Raw genomic sequence first — 21,488 nt, forward strand, 5'->3', positions numbered from 1 at the left:
TCTTTATATGTGCTTGTTCTGACCTCTAACTGTTATGTTAGAGGATTTTCTCAAATGTCTGCTGATCCTTAGTGATCTGCTCATATTTCAAGTTGGGAAACTAAAAGCTAACGTCTATGCATGTGCATGAGTCTAGTCAACTGTGGATTTCAAAATGATTTGGATGGGGACTACCGAGTGGACATACCTTTAGGACAGTTCTTTGGCACTAATCATATTATTCACAGTACTTTCCAATCTCATACCTGAAGGGTATAAACCTGGCTATTAGAGCCCTAGAGACCAAATCAGAGAAGAGGGCTATAAAATGCAAGTTGAATCTCAATACTCAGTATACAAACTTTCACTATTTTTATACCCCCAGCTTGTGTCTATGTCCTCTGGTCTTCTGCTAGAGCTGGGATAGGGCAGTCACCTGGTGGAAAAAGCTGGGGAAGGAATCAGGTTGTCTAACTGCTTTTGAAATAGTCAACCAATCCCTCTGTCTGAACATCAGTTTACCCCTCTTTTCCCAAAGGAACCTAATGCTAGCAATTTCTTAGACATGGGGGTTCTGCAAAACGCTAAAAATTGGATTGTCCCAAGCTTTTTCTACTACTGGCTTAGGACTGAATTTTCTTGGATATGCTAGGACAATTATCACACACAACACACCTTCCTACATTCCAGCTTCCAAATTATGTTGCTATCATCTAACCCTCCTATAGTCTTTACGTTTGAGAGCTCATGCTGTAAAAACAAAACAAAACAAAAACAAAAAAAAAACCTTGGCTATTGTTTTTACAAGTTTGAAGAGATAGAAAATATAAGTGTATATGTTGAATTCACCATTTTTAACAAGAAGTCAATTTGATAACCTCTTAGTACCTCCATAGTACTTACAGAAAAGGTCAAAACCCATTCAAAAAGCAATTACAGATATTTTCACGTACTTAAGAATGTAATTGGAGACTAAGAACATATACCTTAGAACATTGTTTTTAAATATGTCTTTTCCTGAAAAATGTTAAGGTGTAGGTATATTAAATTTAATTAAATAACACAATAGACATTAATTGATTAACTATTTATTAACTATCTACAATCTCTAAGTACTATGCTAGTAAGGTACTGGGGCTATAAAAATAAAACCGTACCTCTGTCCTTATACAGACCACAGACTCGTTGGGAAGACAGATAAGTAAAGCAGCAATCACATTAATGGAGTTCCCCACTGCTATGAGATGTCACCTTGGAGGGCCCTTGTGGCTCTCCACCTTCACCATTCTCCTAGCTTAGCAACAAGCTAGTTCAGTAAAACTGACTTAGCTCTTCTGAAGAATACTAGGTCTCTTTAACTGATATAAGTGGCATTGATATGACAATTCTCCTTACCAAGACATTTCTCTGACCAGCAAGGATCCACCTAATATGTATTGACTGTCTTCTGCTTCCTCCCAGCTTCCCTATAACTGATCTAGGGCAGGGTCCCTCTCCTGAGGCACATCCTGCTGTTTGTACAGCAAAGCTGAACCCATCAGCCCCCTCCAGAAAATGACAGTAGAATGATGTTCCCACGCACTGTGCTGACTTTTCTGCCTATAAGGTTTACTGAGGGAATACTTACTTTACACCTGTATAGTGTGATGCTCATTGGTGTGTGTTTATGCTTCTTGCATGAGACCACCTTTGTCACTCATGAAATTCTTATATTTGGGTCAATTTCTATACTTGTATTCCGTTCTACTTGTTAGTTTATTTTTATGATACTATGTTTTATTATTGCTCAAAAGCCAAGGTTCAGTAAAAGAAATATTCTCAAAAAAAAATTAATCTTAAAATTAATGAAATGTGTGTGTGTGCGTATACACACACACACACACACACACACACACACACAATCTATAGGTATATATATTTGTGAGCAATGATATAAGTATCATAATAACTGTTCCTCCTCTAGATTCTCTAAGCACTGTTTTATTTTAGGATGAGCACACCACAAAACCATAACCTGTACTGAGAATCCATATGGTAATTTTCTCTTAAGTTTAATAAAAGAAAAATTTCTCCTAATAAGCTGATATGCTTTGCTTGGTCAAAGCAAATAAATATTATGTTTATTATAGATGCACACATATATATATGCCATAGTTTCCCTTTTTCTGTTAAAACAGAAAGTTCAAAACCAAACTGTGATACTGTCTTCAAATCAGATGTAAAAAATAATCTTTCCTCTCTCATCCCAACTCAACACCAGTACAAGGATACTGATCTTCTATACTTCATAGTCGTCTAATATATACATGATTTTTAACTGAAATCAGGTTCAAAATGTTTCAGAAGTATATATAACAAATAAATTTTTTTAAGGCAAGGAGAAAAAAGCTGTCTAAAAACAAGATCTAATTCAAGGCCAAAAACTGCCACTGGAAATTTAATTTTAGGAAGGAAAAAAAAGTATTTCAACACATCAAGTTTAACCTCTAATTATCTTCACCTCCAAACTGTTAAGAGTCTATTCGTAGTCACTATTCACCTAGAATAGTTCTCTTTTTTTTTTTTTAATTTAGCATTTATTATATCCCTGGGACTGAGCTAAGATACCTGATTTCCCAAAATTTTTCACATCTTTAAAAGAAAATTAGAAATTCCAACTTTATAGAATTGTGCAGACTGACAGGGATGCTTAGCAACCTACTCATTGTAATATAGCTACCAAATGGCAAGTCTAGGAGTCTAACCCAAACTCCAAAGTCTATTCCGTTAACTATCATATTACCTAATAGTAAACTCAATCCCTGCTATCAGACTATCTACCATACTCTGATTGCCATTCGGATTGCTGCTTATTTCAATAATCCCTATAAAACAGCTCTCATATTCCCCTACCCCACCCCCAGGCCATCCACACCATTGAAGACCAAGGAGTAAAAACCAGTACAAATATATAAATACTGAAATCAAGAAGAAAAGAGAATATGAAGTGAATCCAAGAATACCAGACCAACTGAGCACCAGATTCTCTGACTCTAAAAGTCACATGCTGTTGGAGTTTTGCATAGAATCCAGCACAAAAGAGGTTTCAAGGGCACTACTGCTTTTCCTTGGCAGTCATCACACGGCCTGTGTTAGCTCAGTTCATAGTATGGAGCCAGATCTAAGTCAAAGGATGTTCTACACAATAAATAAAAGAGCACATTTTGCTCTAGTCGAGACTTAACCAAAGAAAGTCAAGGGTTGAAAGAACCATGGAGACAACTAACCTCACCCAAGGAGCAGTTTCTTTAAAACCAGTTACTAAAGGAAGACTGCTTAGGAGCCTTCAATTTCTTTTATGGGCAACCAGTTCCTCTTCTAAGCAGCAGTTATACAACCCATATAATTTGGCAAAGCCAAGTTAGAATTTTAAAAGTAAATAAATCCCTCCCTTTGTTAAACAGCTTCACATAGAAATCAACCTAGCCAAGAATGTTTATATTACAAATGTTACTTCGCCTCACAAGGCCTAAGGCAAACTAATCAAAATAAGAAATACAGAACTTCCCTCCTGTACAAATCAGTTCCATAACAAGTGAATTACAGAAATCAATTTCAAGAGGAAAACTAGAAAACAGCAGACAATTAACAAAAAAGAAGCCTTTAGACATTTTTTATAAAATCACTTCAAGCCAAAATGAAGTTCTAAAATAAGATATGTAGAGTATTTTGGAAGCGTACAGGAAGAAAATCAACTTAAAAAATAAGACAGGATAAAAGGTAGGGTTTTTCTACATACTTTACAGATGGCTCTATTTCCCATGGCAGAAGCCACAGGTGGGTCCACTAAATGCTATCAATCCAATACCATGTTATATATATATATATATATATATATATATATATATATATATGAAATGTGTATATATATATATATATATATGAAATGTGTATATATATATATATATGAAATGTGTATATATATATATATATGAAATGTGTATATATATATATATATATATATATATATATAGGAAATGAATGAATTTTGAAGATTTTTTGAAAATAAAAACATGACTACTTAACTTAAAATTCCAATTTTAATCCAATACCACGTTAAATAAATAAATAAATATATATATATATATATATATATATATATATATATATATATATATAGGAAATGAATGAATATTGAAGATTTTTTGAAAATAAAACATGACTACTTAACTTAAAATTCAACAAGGTAATAAATAGCAGAATGGACAATTTTTAAATTCCTCCTCAGATTCTACTAAATGGTTGAACTTCTAATTGTCATACTTTCACATTTTCTTACTTTTCTGCAGCTTTTTAGGTACGTGGGAAGACAGATGAAAAACTCAGAGACTTTTAGCTAGACACCATTTTAAACTAGATTATACCACTCTTTCCTAGCTCCAAAGCAAAATAAAAATGTACAGGTTAGTAAAAAAGTAATTCTACTCAAGACCAAAATAATGGAGTATATTAATTTTCGACTCCTGTAATAAATTCCTATAAACTTAGCAGCTTAAAACCACACAGTTATCTCAGTCTCCATGGGTTAGAAGTTCAGCATTTGCTGGGTCTTCTGCTCAGGATCTCACCAGGCTGAAATCATGGCGTCAGTCAGAGCTATGGTCTCATCTGGAACTCAGGGTCCTCTTCTAAACTGATTTATATTATAGGCAGAATTCAGTTCCGTGTGGTTGTAGGATTCTGGACCCCATTTCCTTGCCAGCTGTTAGCAATAGCTCTCAGCACCTCAAGCTGCCTACAGTTCCATGCCACCTGGCCCCTCCAAAACACAGCAATTTACTTCTTCAAGACCAACAGTAGCACATCTGCTGCAGCTTTAAATCTCTCTAACTTCTATATCTGATCTCCACTCCCTCTTTTAAAGGAGTTTGCCTGGTTAGATCAGGCCACATAATCAAGGAGGAGGATTTTACAGGACGCATGTACCAAGGGAGCAGGAATCTAGGGGCCATCTTGGAATTCTGCCTACCACATGCAATCAAAGCAAAAGCTTCCTAATGATAAAGCTTTATCTAGAGACAATATAACACTTTGAATACAGAGGAATGGATAAACCACATATCCTTCAGATCAGCCTCAAAAAGTATTTTTTGCAACGTATCTTTTGAGAAAATTGGACAACAGTTTGAGATTATAATAACAGATAAAAGTTTGGAGCCTAATTTGGTCATTAAAGTTTAATCAGGGTGGAGCCTTCAGGTACTTTGCTTTTGCTGGTATATCCCGAAAAGAAACCAATCTACCAGCTGCCTCCATCATTTCACAGTACCAAGGACAGAGTCCACCCAGAGATCAATGCAGCAACTCAGGATATGGTGGGTAGAAGGCAAAGGGAGATGTCGACCATGAAAAAGCACAATCATCTGCCTAATTTCTAGAAGAGCTCAAACCAGTAACCAGTATTAAGTAAGACTTTCAAACCTATTTTGTCATATGGTTCCAAAGAAACCTACTTAGAAAAAAAATTTTTAAAGGAAAAGAACAAATTTCTATAGCCAAACCTGTGGTTGCTAAACTGAAAATAATAATGATGACAAAGTCCTAAATAGCATCATTGACAATGATGAAAATGAATTTACTAAAAACTGAATTAGTAAATCGGAAGGCAAACATATGCAAAGCAGGGGGAAGGTCAAAGAGATGAAATAGCAAAGAAAAAAGGCAAGAGAATGGAAGATACGGTTTTTTTTCAAACCTATATGGTAGCAGATTGTATCAGAGGCTAGCTAGCTATTCACCAAACCTATTTCTTGTTCCACCTGGTCACACAGACAGACTAGATTTCCAAGCCTCACGTGCAGCGTGCAAGCTATAGCCAATGTAATATTGGCAACGCGATTTGTATCACTTATAAGCCTGGTCCATAAAAATCCCCCAGGCCTTATTTACTCTTTTTCCTTCTGAAACAATGTTAGAAGACATGTGTTGAAGTGATAGAGCCACAAGTTAAGAAAAGTCCTGGATCCCTTGATGGTCACCTGAAGAAGAGCTACGCTACAAGGAGGATCCACTTCAGACTTCCAGTGAGCAAAAAATGAAACTTCTACGGTGAGATTTCAGAGCTTAGCTATTACAACAAGCAGAATTTTTTAAGGAAAACAGAAACTAGTATTGAAAGAATGGTTTTGCCTTAACAACGACAACAACAACAAAACTAAAATAAATGGCATTGATTTAGAGGTCAGGCAACAGGCAGCAAAAATATCTCTTTAACAAGTTGAAAGACTGGAGAACCCTGTAATACTGTGGCAAAACAACCAGTAAAACTGGAACCTAAAATAAATGAGAAGGCACACCACATGCCTATTAGGCCTGCAGCCTGATAAGTCAACGGAGAGTCAGAGTTATAACATACATCGGCATTTACTTTCTGCTTTTAGCAAGGTATTACATAAAAGAGATGAGCACAAAAAGAGTCTGCTGGTTTGCAAATAAAATTATAGGAAACAGAAGAAGTCCAGACACTTGGGCCTCAGAGAGTTAGAAAGCTGAACACATATAGAATCCCAACAGAAAAAGAATGGTAAAGGGCTGAGTAATAACATCCAAAGAATACTTCGAGTTGAACAAAGTGACCCAATTCCAAAGCAAAATCAGATTCAGGTATGGTTCTCTTACTCATTATTTCATATAGCCTCAAAGTAGGGACATTAAAGCAAGAAAGGCATAAGGCAAAGCCTATGCTCCCCCAACTCCACTACCTTCCCAATAGGGGCAAAGAAAAAAATCATTCCTCAAAATTATAGTTAGAAAAGAGCACCGGGTCTGGTGTCCACAGAGAACCTATAGGAAAGAAACAGATCAGAGGCTTACTAAGTTTTGAGGTAACTATAATGCCCACAAATCTGGACTAAATAAACTTTTAACTGTTTAGAGCCTTAAAACAACCCTTTGGGTCCCTACACCTGAAGAAGCAGAAAGCAGGCAGTCAAAGATAAACACACACACACACACACACACACACACACACACACACACACACACTTATACCTATAACTATATAGGGGGTATATGCATAAATATATACACACTTATAGATATTAATGTGGATATATCTAGAAATAGAGAGAGAAAGAAGAGAGAATGAGACAGAGAGATGGTCTAAGAAAGGTATATTCCACAGCACTTGCTTCTTTTTGAAAAAGAAAAAAACAAAGAAAAAACAGAGTGCAACTAGGAGCCCAGAAGAACAGGCAAAGGAATTCCTCTCAGAGTGTTAATGTCTAAGCAAAAAAGATCCACTATTACCAAGCGAGAAAGATTTCCCAATGATGGCCCAAAAAGATTACATGATTTGCGTAAGAAGCAGGGAATACTGTGTGTCTCCCATTATTCCCTTTTCTATATGTAAGTTTTTGTTGTAGTTATTCTATTCTAGCCTCTTCATTGGAGGTGGGAGAGAACACAGGTGTAGACAGCTTGTCATCTGATTTCCTGGTCAGCAGCCCATCTGGATCTGGAGACATATCTGGATCTGATGAAGAGTTGTGAGCATCCCTGAAATATACTAGACTTTGAAATGGATGTACTAACTAGATGGGATACTAGAATACCCTCCTTGGGAAGGGTTAAGTGTATTCTATGGACAAGAGGAAGACTGAAGAGTTATTTGATGACCAAAGGGTAGACTGTGTCAGAAACTAGCTACTATTCACCAAACACGTATCTTTCTCCTCTTAATGATAGAGTGAGAGTATATTTTCTCAGCCTCCTTTGCAGGTCGGTAAAGCCAAGTAATTAGGTTCTGGCCAATGTAATGTGAGTAGAAGTAATAATATGTTGCATCCATGACTAGCCCTTAAAAATTATCCTACGTGCAAAATTCCCTGGCCCTTCTGTACCAATCTTCAAAGCCACATTAAAAATAGCAGAGCCACATGATGAAAAGATGCCCCAAATAACCAACGCGAAGAAAACCATCACAAGTCAGAAACACCATTTTGGGCTTGACATAAATGAAAAATAAACCACATCCTTTCCCTCTTTTCCAACATCCACGAATTCAAATAAATATTTATTGAACAACTACTATGTACAAAGTATGTGGTAATTTCTCTCTTTCCTACTTTCCTTACTTTTTAGGTACTACAGATTTTAAAATGTGTTAAGATATTTTTATTCAAAGATCTTAACTAACATAGCATAGGATAGCCATGCATGCAGTAAGAGCTATATTTGATATAAATTTTATAGGAAGTATTAAGGGTCATCAGTTAATTAAAAGTCCTGAATCTACAACAGTTTTCTTCACCATTTCTTTATATGGCACAGATATACCAAATAGCTAATAGTTTACACAGACTGAGTGCCACAGTAGACAAATTTTGCCTCAGTGTAACCTAAATTCTACTACAGGATCTGACCTTTACAAGCTGTCTGAACTTTAGCAAGACACTTCCCTGCCCTGGGCCTTAATTTCTTTAGATAATTAAGAGGTGAGACAAGATAATCTATATTAAATGAAATAATAACATTGTGTCTTTCACCAAAAAGGAATTGAAGTTAATTTCTCAAGCAGAGGGCTAAAAGAAAAGGCAAGTTTAAAAAAGAATGCTTCTGGGGTGCCTGGGTGGCTCAGTCAGTTAAGTGTCTGACTTCAGCTCAGGTCATGATCTCACAGTTCTTGAGTTTGAGCCCTGCATCGGGCTCTATGCTGACAGCTCAGAGCCCAGAGCCTGCTTCAGATTCTGTATCTCCCTCTCTCTCTGCCCCTCCGCTGCTCGCACTCTGTGTGTCTCTGTCTCAAAAATAAATAAGCATTAAAAAAATATTTTTTTAAAGAATGCTTCCACAGAGACTTTGTACTATACTCTCCTATATTTTGAAAGTTTAGAAAAAAATCTGTCAAACACAACAGAGACTTGTCTTGCAGAATACCTTCATTCCCGTACTCAAAAAATACACCCAGCAACACAGATATATTTTCAATGCTTAATTTTGTTTCTTCACCACTAAAAAAATGACATGATGTATTATTCCCATCAGGCTTATCATCATCAACTAGTTTTAAACTTTCCACATTAGAAAGTGTAGCATTGAAAAATTTAAAAGAAAGGGTAAAGAATATCAGCGTTGCCTTAGGAAAAGAATTTCCAACAGGCAAACCTCTTTTGCAAAATCAGACATCTGAAAAATTACCAAGACTTGTTGAGATCAAAAATATAACCTGCTCCCTCTTTCCTCCCAGAATGATAAGAACTATATATGACTTATTCAAGAACATAGTTGTTTGTAGAACCAAACAACACTTTCCATAAACAATCGAATCTTCTGTTTATCGTTGTAAGCTACATCATAAGGTATACTGAGATATTTCAATAAAATCCATGTGATTTAAATTTCAGAAGAGCAAGTAACACTGAAAATCATTACTGCTCTTTTATTCACAATGACAAAAGAAAAGAAAAGAAAAGAAAAGAGAAATGACAAAAGAAAAGATGTTTCTTGGTGCCTTTCATGACTTGGAGATGAAGATACTGCAATAAAAAAAAATAAAAAAAGAAAGAAAAAACCTGAAAATTCTAATATGTTTGTTAATTTATAAGCTATAAAGAAATCTCTTTCTGTGATCATAATTCACAGCATTTCCCAAAAGGCATTGTTTCATTGATACCCACTGATATCAGAAATAACAATTACAGAAATATTTATAAACAACACAATACCTTGTTTACATAGTAAGTAATCAACCAAAGATACCTGCAGCACAATTTAGCTCATTACCGAGAAAGAGACCTTTTAAAAATCTTGGGCTTCAAATCATATCCAAAGTGAAGGAAAATATTCAAAAAACAGAAAGACCTCTTCAAAGTCCCAATATAAACCATCACAATCAATCCATATTTACTGAACATCCACAGAGCGAAACAATAAACTAGCAAATAATTCACTGCTCTGTTAAAAAAATAAAACACATTTTTAATCATATGTCCCCATAAAGAGGAAGGACTTCCCTAAAATGACAAGAAATAGTTAAGACACTTACAAAGAGAAACCTGTATTTAACTGAACACTAGCAAAGTCATTGGCCAACCTATCATAAACGCAAGACCTACTTGCTTCATGGCAGTCTCTCCGATTTTGTCTGAATGTTTGCGGATACTCTCCAAAAAGTCTTTGAGATCAGACATAGAAACATCCTTAATTTCTTCTCGAAGCTTGGGGATGTTGTCCACCATCACCTTGCAGAATCGATAGTGGCTTACTTGAGGCAGATAGGTATGCTCTAGATGTTCCAGAGTTTTCAGTGCAGGATAATGCCTATAAAAGGAATTGTATCACCTTTAGCTCAACTCAGTCTTCTTTAGGGCCACAGATATATTCCTCAGGTAAAATTTCTGGGCTCAATTAGTTTTGATTGCACATTAAGACAAATACAGTATTAAGTTTCAATAAAAACATCAATGGGAAAGTGTCAAATTATTAAAAATTAATATATGCACTAAAGGACTCAATAAATTCCAATCAAAAAAGATTTTACCCCAAGAAAATAGAAAACTTAGAAAATCTACCAATGAAATTATACAAAAAATAAATGAAAATACAAGATGATCATATCAATGCCAAAACAATCATCCTATAAAATAAAGTACCTAAGTTTAAACTTCCAACTATGGTACAGGGAAGAACTCAGAAAATCTTCTACCCAAAAAAACAAATATCATCAAATCTTTTCAGGGCTCTGGAAATCGACCAAAGAAGAACAAACTGAAAAGTGTTTTTTCATGAAAACTGTTGAACAATGGAACTTTGTGGTGCTCTCTCCTGGGGCTTCCTCCATCAACCCTCCAACTCCACCCACTCCCCATTCCCCCTCCCTCCCATTGGTTATATTGGTTTGTCATAAAAACCAGCAGCTTCCCTGCCTTTATAAGGAGTGGCATTATTAGGAAAAGTAGCAAACTCCAGATGGATGGATGGATAAATGGAAGGAAGGAAAGGAGGAAGGAAGGAAGGAAGGAAGGAAGGAAGGAAGGAAGGAAGGAAGGAGGGAGGGAGGGAGGGAGGAAGGAAGGAAAGAAGGATCCAGCTCTCCTGGCCTGAAGTTGGTCTGGGTTGGGATAAAGGGCAGATTGGAAGACTAACCAGAAATTTAACATACGTATGTAAATAAGAGACCCATGAAAGGGCCTGATAGCTCTTAGTATATCCTAGCTGATTGAGGCTGTGCACACATGCAGAAAGACACCCAAAAGAGCCTAAGCACTCCACACAACCCTGGCTGACAAGGAGGCAGCAGGCACACACGTAGAAAGCCTGGCAGAAACTAAAAGCTCAAGCTGATTTGAAAACTGCCTGAAATTTTGATGTATTCTGTTGCTTACACACAAATCCACTGACAAAGGGTAAAAATCTTATTGGCGTAAGTTTGTTTGAGTGAAAACCTTGGACTAATCCTTAGTTGATGACTATCTTTTAACAATAAAAATGAAATACATTCCAAAATAAAGACAGAGAATTCCTTGATCTGCCTTAGAAAAAATACTAACGGAAGCCATAAAAGAAATGGCAACAGAAATTAACTTTAATTCACAGAAATAAATGAAGAGCATAGGAAATAGTAAATATATGTGAAATACAAAAGACTAAATAATATATTTTTTCTTTTCTCATTTTAATTTCATTAAGGGAAAAAATTTAAAAGCAATGATTATAATACTGTATCATTGGGTTTATAAAATATAGAGACGTAATATAGATACGACAATAACAGCACACAAAAAGAGGAAAGAAATGGAGCTAAGTTGAAGCAAAACCACTACTATATATTCTACCAAAACTACATCAGCATTGACCTAAAGTCAAAGTAGGCTATGATACATGAAGATACAGATTATAATCCACAGAGCAACCTCTAAGAAAATAACACAAAAAATGTATCATTAAAAAATCAACAGAGGAATTAAAATAGTATACTATAAAATATTTCATACAAGAAAAAGAGAGAAAAGGGTAAGAACAAAAAGACATGAAAAACTGAAAACAAAAAGTAAAACTCAACCGCATCAATAACTACATTAAATCTAAATGGACTAATAAACACTTCAGTCAAAAGGTATATTGTCAGACAGGAGGCGCCTGGGTGGCTCAGTCAGCTGAGCATCCAACTCGGTTTCGGCTCAGGTCATGATCTTGGGGTTTCATGGATTTGAGCTCCATGTCGGAGCTCTCCGTGCTGGCAGAGTGGAGCTTGCTTGGGATTCCCTCTCTCTCCCTCTCTCTCTCTGCCCCTTCCCAACTCATGCTATCTCTGTCTCTCTTAAGTAATAAATAAATAAACTTAAAAAAAAAAAAGGCAAATTGTCAGACAGGATTTAAAAAGAATGATCCAACTATATGTCCTCTACAAGAAACACAGTTTAGATTCAGAGATAAAAGTAGGTTATTAAAGTAAAAGATGGAATAAAATATACCATGGGAAAAGTAATCATAAAAGTGCTGTAGTGACTATATTTATATCAGATACAATAGATTTTAAGAAAAGAAATATTGCTGGTTAGGTAGAAGTAAATATTGCTGGTAATGCAACAGTAAAGAAAGTAATATTTATCTGATAGGTAGGAAAGCTTCCATAAGCATAAGAGAACAAATAAAACTAAAATTAATAAGGTTGACAAAGTAAAATCAAAATAAGTCATACATTAAAAAAAATAAGAATAACGAAGAAACAAAAACTTGGTAAAGATTATTGACAACAGAAAAACTTAAGGTTTTTTTTTTAAAGCAATGAACAAAAAGCAATGAGCAAAGAAAAGTCACAAACATTGAAAAGGCCAATATATTGGCCGGGGCGGGGGGGGGGGGGGGGGGGTGTAGAATTGAACAGATATGTAAAAAAATACAAATCAAAAACATAGTTTTGTCATTCAAACTCCCAAAGATTTCTCAAAAGATATGGGTATTATTATCAGAGGTTTCAATAAATGAGAATTTACTACCTGCTGGTAAACAAATTTGTATTAATGAAACAAGTTTTCAGGGAAGAATTTTACCATGACAAGCATTCTAACCAGTTGCATTTCCAAAAAGAAATATTAGGTTTACAAAGATATATAAGCCTCCTGAATTGTAGCCATTTATATTAGCCAATAAAAAGCTAATCTAGGTGTCTAATAACAATGAGTTGGCTAAACACATCATGATATATCAATGTAGTCAAAGACTAAAAGCAAAATGTTTACAGTATTGTTGAGTAAAAGTTATGGCAAAAATAAAACTTACAGGTATAATCATAATGTTTACAAAATTGTAAATATGTATACATGTATAATTATGAATATATGTACATGTATGAGCTATGTATTACTAACTACACTCATACCCACATACATAAGTACACAGAAAATGTCTAGAAAGATATACACGAAAATGTTAAGCCAGGATTTTTTTTCCTTTGGATAGCAACATTATGGGTGACAATTTTCCTCATATTTTTCATTTCCTAATTTCCATACTTCCCATGATATATTTAGTATAGGAAAACTCAGTTCTGATCTTATAAATAAAAGAACTGATAGCTCTGTTTCAGATTTTAAGAATGAATTTCATGGTAGATACTTAAGTTCTTCTCACTCCAATGTACTTAGTACCATAAACACTAAGGACGAGAGACTGGTTTTACTGATTTTTTTATTGTTTTTCCCTCACATGTTCCAAAAATCAAAATCTTAGTACAAATAAATAGAGGGTAGAAAGATTTATTTCCCCTACATTTAGAAATAAAAGTACAAATAGAGTTAATGTGAAATGGTTGCTTTTATTTATTACAATTTTACAGACTCAAAAACAGTAAAATTCACATGGCTTAGCGTAAACAGAATGGTGTTTATACTACAATTAGGTATGAAGAGCTATGTGCAATAAAATGCAATTCCTCTAGAGAGAAACCTTAGAAAGGATAGAAAGCCAGAAATTAAGCCAAAAAGATAAACACACTTTGGGGTTTAGTTATATTTTGGAACATTGTTTATAGAATGAGAAAAATCTAACAGTGTTGCCTGCGGACACAGGCACATTCACTGATGAGACACATGGCTGCGTGCTGAAAACATCTGGTCTGTCAAATAACTCCACGTTTTTCAAGGCTAATTAGTACAAAACCCAGTGATTCCTGGCAACAAAGAATGTCATCTTATTTCCCCATCGTCCTTCCCCTAGCATATTCATGCTCCAAATATAACAGTCCAATAAGATTATTCAAATTTCTAGTGTATTTCAATATCTGTGACAGGTTAAAGAATGATAGCCAATTAAACACCTGTATAGCAGACACCAAAAGAAAAAATTTCTATTGCCAGCTGCCATGGAAATCTAAAACCAGATTTTGACATTACTTTTGACAACCTCTAAACATTATTAAAAAGGAATCAAAAGTCAAATTCCTAAGTTTCATTTGCATGTGTGCTAGTTTTCCTTGTCTCCCTCTCATTAGGCTCCCTAATAGAAATGTGAGCAGAAAGAAAGTAAATGAAACAGAAGCAGGGAATATAAAAGAAGAAGGAAGGGAAAGACATTTAAATAATCCGGTAAATTGGATAACTAAGGTCAGAATAATTTAGACATAGTTGAATGCTATTGTGAGAAGAGGAATGTTAATTCTAGGCAAATTAAATTTTGGTCCTTTCTTGCCATCGTACAGAACTCTTTCACAATAATGATTTTTAAAATCCTAATAAGTGATCTTTTAAAGCAGATCACAACTATCCATGAGAAATTTTTATAAATTCAGAGTATGATAAGAATATGAAATGAAAGCTCTCACCACAGGAAATATTAGTGCCTTTCCTAATCAAAAAGCACCATTAACAAATATTTAATCCTTTCACCGTATTAACAAGTAGAAAGATGGTCAGATATCTTTCCTTAGGAAGCATAAAACCTAGAAGTATTATCAGTATTTAGAGCTTAAAACAAAAACAAAAACAAAAACAAAAACAACAACTAGGCTTCCAGCCATGAAGGAGTAACAAGGAACAGTCACGAACTCCCAATCTTAAAAAGCAGAATACTGGCTAACATATAAAATCTGTTTTCAGATAGTGGACATTCAGTGGCGTCTGATAAAAGGGAGACAAAAAAGGTAAGTTTAATAATTATGCAGATTATCTACCTGAATGTGATTTCTACATCACGGACACAAAGAAAACCTAAACAGAGCCCAGCAGCTTAGCAGAGTTAGAGTCAGAGACAGAAGTTCAGAAAAGCTGACACAACTTTAGGTTGTACAGCAGAAATCCAAACAAAAAGAGGGAGAGGGAGCAATGCAGAAAAAAAAGACTGCAGAATCTACAGAATCAACACAGGGGTTCCCTTAAGTCTTTGCCGAGTACTAAGTCAGTCATAGAAAAAGTGGGATTCCACACAGACAGGCAAAAACAAGGGAAGGAAGGAAAGGTAGGCAGGGAAGGGAAAGAGGGGAGGGAGGGAGAGACAGAAAGACACCAGGAAGATGTATGATAAACACTTCAAAGAGCTCAGACAATGCAGGGGAACCTTGGTGTAGAATCCCTAGGAATTCCTGAGTTATTCAGAGTACATGAATACTGCTCTGAACTACCCGTGAAACGAAGGTGCAGCTCCAAAGATTAAAAAGAGGGGGCAGAGGGGGCATGCCTGGGTGGCTCAGTGGCTTAAGCATCAGACTCTTGGTTTCCTCTCAGGTCATGATCTCACAGTTCATGGGTTCAAGCCCCGCATCAGGTTCCACACTCCTGGCGCAGAGTCTGCTTGGGATTCTCTCCCTCCCTCTCTCCCTGCCCCTCCCCGTCCATGTGCACGCTCACGCACTCTTTCTCTTTCGCTCTCAAAAATAAAAAAATAAACTTTAAAAATGGGTTTGAGGAGATCAAATAGATCTGCAAACAACTCAACTATTTGCCAAAACAAAGAGCAACACTCTCTAAGGGGAAAAAAGGCTCTCAAAACTCCAGACACTCAGCAACATAATATAACGTTCGTTATCCAATCAAAAATTATTAGATATGGTAAGAACCAACAAATTGATCTACAACTAGGAAAAACAAAATCAGTCTGCAGAAAGAGATCCAAAATGCCAGAAGTGACAGAACTAGCAAAGAAGTACATGAAAAGAGATATCAGAGCAATATACATGTAATTAATGAAAGACACAAAAATGAGAAATAAAACATAAAAAAAAAAAACAATGGAACTCCTAAAGATGAAACACATATTATCTGAAATGAAAATATCACTGGATAGGATTAAAAGAAGATTAGACAATACAAAAGAGAGAGATCAGTGCACTTGAACACAGCAATAAAATCTGTCGCATATGAGGCAAAGAGAGAAAAAATACTGGGGAAAAGATAGATCTTCAAGTCATCTACGGGATTATTCAAAGTTGTCTAACACAGATGTAACTGAAGTCCTAGAATGAGGATGGGAAAAGGACAGAAAAAAATGTTTGGAAAAACAGTATCTGAACATTTTCCAGATTTTAAGAAAATTATAAACCTACAATCCAAAAAGCTAGACAAACCACAAGGAGGATAAATTCACATAAATGCACACATACACACATATGGACACCAAAGTGAATCAAAATCAAATTGCTAAGAAAAAATGACACAGATAAAAGTTTTAAGACAGCTTAAGGAAAGACACATTAAGTACAGAGTGACAAAGACTGCTCACATACCTTTCCTTCAGAAACCACATAAACAAGAAGACAAAGAAATGCCATCTTAACTAATGAATCTTTACACCTAGAATTCTATGCCCTTCAAAAAAATTTTTCAAAAACAAAGGGTAACAATAAGATATTATGTCACACTCACCAAGATGGCCATAATCAAAAAGACAGACAATAATAAATACCAACATACTGAATTTGCAGAAATTGAAATCTTCATATGCTGCTAGTGGAAGGCAAAATGGCATAACTGATTAGGAAAACAGTCTGACAGTTCCTCAAATGGTTAAACATAGAGTTACCACAGGATCCAGCAATGCCATTCCTAGGTATACAGCCAAGAGAAATGAAAACATATGTCCACACAAAAACTTGAAACAAAAATTCATAGCAGTATTATTCATAAAAGCCAAAAAGTAGAAACAACCCAAATGTTCATCAACTGATGAATGGATAAATAAAATGTGGTATATCTATACAATGGAATATTATTCAGCAATAAGAAGAAACAAAATACTGAAATATGGCATAACATGGATGAGTTTTGACAATATTATGTTAAACAAAAGAAGCCAATCACAAAGAACCACATATTGTAGAATTCCATTTATAGTAAATGTCCAGAATAGGCAAATCTATAGAGACAGAAAGTAAATTAGTAGTTCCCAGTAGCTGGCAAGTTTTGTGTGTGTGTTCGGGGTTGGGGGGAGGGTAGTAACAACTAAGGGACTCAGAGTTTCTTTTGAAAAGAATAAAAGCATTCTAAAATTGATTGTAGTGATAGCTGCACAACTCTGTGAATACAATAAAAACCACTGAATTATACATTTTAAATGGATGAATTAATAATGTAGAAACTATATCTCAAAAAAAGCTGTTAAAATATTTTAAATAAAAAGGATATTAAAAAATAGACCATGTAAAGACTAAACAAAAAGCAGTAGTGGCTATGTTAATACGAAACAACATTTTTTTGTTTGTTTGTTTTATTTATTTGAGAGAGAGAGAGAGAGAGCGAGCATGAGTCGGAGAGAGAAAGAATCTCAAGCAGGCTCCACACTCAGAACGGGCCCCGCTGCACGGCTCAATCCCACAACTCTGGGATCATGACCTGAGCCAAAATCAAGAGTTGGCCGCTCACCTGACAGAGCCACCCAGGCACCCCAACATATATTTAAAAAAAAAAAAAAAAAAAAAAAGAATATTACCAGGGATAAAGAGGAACCTTCATAATAATAAACTGGTCATCTCATCAAGAAGATATAACGAAGATATAACAATGCTAAATGTATATGCACCCAACAAGAAAGCTTCAAAATATAACAGCAAGAACTGAAAGAACAGAAAAAAGAAATTTGCAAATCCACAATCATAACAGACAATCTCAACATTACTGTCAGCAATTGACAAATACAAAATCACTAGGATGTAGAAAACCTGAACAACACTGTTAATCAAGGGTATCTAAATAACGGTTAAAGAATGCCCTATTCAACAACAGAATATACATAATTTTGAGGTATACATGAAATTTTCACCAAAACGGACCATATGCTGGGCCATTAAAACAAGTTTCACCAAACATTTAAAAAGTTGAAATCATACATCTTACATTCATGAACACAGTGAACTAAAATTACAAATCAATTTTTTTAAACCTGAAAAATCTACTACTTGGAAATTAACCAATTCATTTCTAAATAATGAGATTAAATTTCTAAAATCACAAAGGAATTAAAACATTTGAGATAAAAGGGGGAAAAATACATCATCATAAAACAGGTAAGAGCAGTTAATGCACTGCTAAGAGAAAAATGTACAGCTTTAAATGGCTACATTAGAAAATAACCAAAATCTACCTTATAAAGCTAGAAAAGAGGGAATTAAACCTCAAGTAAGTAGGAGAAAGAAAATACTAAAAATAATAGCAGAAATCAGTAAATAACAGTAAAACCTAAAGATGCTTTTCAGAAAAAACATTAGTGCAACAGATAAACTTGTAGCTAGAAGAATCAAAGAGACCGAGAGAGAAAAGACACAAATTATCAACTAAGTAACAAAAGAGAAAGCATTACTACAGAGCCCACACATGTTAAAATTATAAGGGAATATCCTGAACAATTTTGAGATGGACCAGCATGGTGTGCAAGGGACCTAGTGGAGTGTGGAGGATGTCCATATACGAAGGCAGCCTGGCATGGAGTGTCAGAGCCCAGGAGAGATGACAAGGGCATTCAGCCAGGACTTACAGTATTACAGCCCAAGTGGAGTACGGAGGATACCATAGAGGAGGGCAACTCAGTGTGCAGTGTTGAGAAGGTAAAGAGTTGCAGTGACAGCGATGATACGTGATTAGTTTCATACAAGGAAATGATTCAGTAAGTAAATGTATTAAAAGCAATGAAAACCAGGTTACTCACTAACGAGTACACCAAGCACATATATCCTGGCTTCTACATAACATTCTCTACCAAAAGAACCATAGTTACTCGGAGAGTTGACTGACTCCAGGGCTGCAACAGGCAGAGTATAAGATGAACCTGAAAAATACCTCCTTCGTAACAAAGTCCTCAAAAAATTAAGAGGACATATTAAAAGGACATAGAAGCCAGACACAGAAGCACCACTGGTGCCATTCAGGATAATTTGAACAAAACAAATCATACTAATAAATCATGACTCATCAAATAAAATAAGAAACTGTGAGTCCATACTGACATAAAAAAAATTAAAGTGAAAATCTGATGACAAATGATTAATTTATATAACTATAAAATACCTCCCCACAAAATTTTTAATTGCAAATGTAAAAAAGAGCAACTTTACAATGCAAATGTCTGAAAGACACCATCTTAATCAAGTAATCAAAGTGGACATCATCACTGATAGGACAAATAAAATTTATGTGCCACCTGTAAGATGCAATGAGAACGCAGCACCCACTTTGTGATATTCCAGCCAAAGACATAAAACGTGAATCTAACCATGAGAAAGCATCAGACAACTCCAAACTGAGGAGCATTCTACATAAAAATTGGCCTGTAATATTCAAAAGTGGCAAAGTCATGGAAGTCAAGGAAAGACTGAGGACAGTTCCAGGCTGAAGAATAAAGAGACATGACCATTAAATGCAACACACGTTTTAAACTGGATTCTTTTGCTGTAAAGAACATGACTGAGATAATTACCAAAATCTGAATTGGGTATGAGGATTAGATGCTACTAAAATATCAATGTTAATTTCTATTCTCTGTTGCACTGTGGCTGCACAGAAGAGTGTCTTTATTGCTCGGAAATCACACTAAAGTATTTGGGGAGGGTGTCACATTAGCAACTTAAAACTGATTCAAGAAAAAACACAGTTAATTTATACTGTACTTGAGAATGTTTAAAAATAAAATTTTTTAAAGACCACAAAATAAATGATAATAACAAAATTTACAACTACTATAACAACAAAAAGCACTAACTTTACGAAGTTATTAGACAAGCCATGCATTGAAAGAAAATATTTGCAGGATATTCCTAGTAAGAGGAAAAGGTATCCAAAGCATATTAATGAATTCTAATAAATGAAAAAACAACAAGAACAAACCTGAGAGAAAAATGGGCAAAATAATGAAAGAAAATCCAAATGTCCAAAAACCAATCTCACTAGTAATCAAAAAAATGAAAACGCAGAATAATGGTCTATCATTTCATAATCATCAGACTGGCAAAAACCACAAAGTCTCACAATACAGATGTTACCTAAAGGTGGAGTAACAGACCTCCCCCAAAAAATGACAGTGGGAGTCTAAATTGATAAATCACTTTGGAGAATAATACCTAGTAAGAACAAATACATGAAAATCCTTTTTTTGATCCAGCCGATCTCTTTCTAGGTATAAACCATATACCAGCAGAACTGGTACTACCTGGGAGCTTGGTAGAAGATGCCTAATCTCCAGAATGGCCTCAGACCTACTGAATTAAGAATCTACATTTAACAAATCCCCATGTGATTTGTATATATAGCAACATGTGAAGAACATAGTTCTCAAGAAACCCTGAATGTGTGAACAAAGAGACACAAACAAGAATATTTATTGAACCACCGTCTGCATAGCAAACAACTGGAGACACATCAAATGTCCTTCACAGTATGTGAGGACAGCTATCTTGTAGCAACAACAATCCCAAAAATCTCAGTGTCTTAAAGCAAAGATTTATAACTTACTCATACTATACACCCATGCCAGGTTGGCAGAGAAGTTCTGTTCACTGCAGTTACTAAGGGATTCAACCAACATCTTGAAAGTTACCATTGGTCACACCCAAAGGAAAACAGACCTCTGGAAGGGCCTTGTGCTAGAAAGTAACTGCTAAGCCCAAAAGTAACATTCACCACTTCTGCTCACATCTTATCAGTCACACAGCCCAATGGAGCCCAGGAAACATAATCCTACTATGGCGCCAGAAGAAGACTGAGCTGGAAGTATTGGTGCACAGCACTTATAACAACTACTGGAAATGAGAGGGGAAATGTGAATTATTTACATAATGGACTATTATGAAGGATTAAAGTAAGTGAACTAGATCTATATACATAAATAAATTCTCCATTAGTGTGGAAGCCCCATAACAGCAGATATTTTTGTCTGTTTTCTTCAGAGCTGTATCCCCAAGAACAATGCCTAGCATATAGTAAGTACTCCATTCATTTTTGTTGAATGAATGAATGAATGAATGAATGAATGAATCTCAAAAAAAACCGACTGAGAACCATTCATGTACATGTTTTTAAAAACACAAAATAATACAATATATGATTTGTAGA

At 35.2% G+C, this 21,488-nt stretch overlaps 1 protein-coding gene across 6 annotated transcripts in view; it reads right to left on the reverse strand.

Moving 5' to 3' along the window:
- The window catches only part of EXOC6B (exocyst complex component 6B), a 613,936-nt gene that overhangs the window by 490,047 nt on the left and 102,401 nt on the right, over positions 1-21,488 (reverse strand). For all 6 annotated transcript variants that reach the window (XM_053890818.1, XM_053890816.1, XM_019441650.2 and 3 more), the window contains exon 6: positions 10,074-10,278. In XM_053890818.1, coding sequence (XP_053746793.1) covers positions 10,074-10,278 — 205 coding nt within the window. The remainder of the gene's footprint in view (positions 1-10,073; positions 10,279-21,488) is intronic.

Source organism: Panthera pardus, unplaced genomic scaffold (genome assembly GCF_024362965.1).
Source record: "Panthera pardus isolate Hobbes unplaced genomic scaffold, ASM2436296v1 HiC_scaffold_25, whole genome shotgun sequence".
NCBI classification, from domain to species: Eukaryota; Metazoa; Chordata; class Mammalia; order Carnivora; family Felidae; genus Panthera; species Panthera pardus.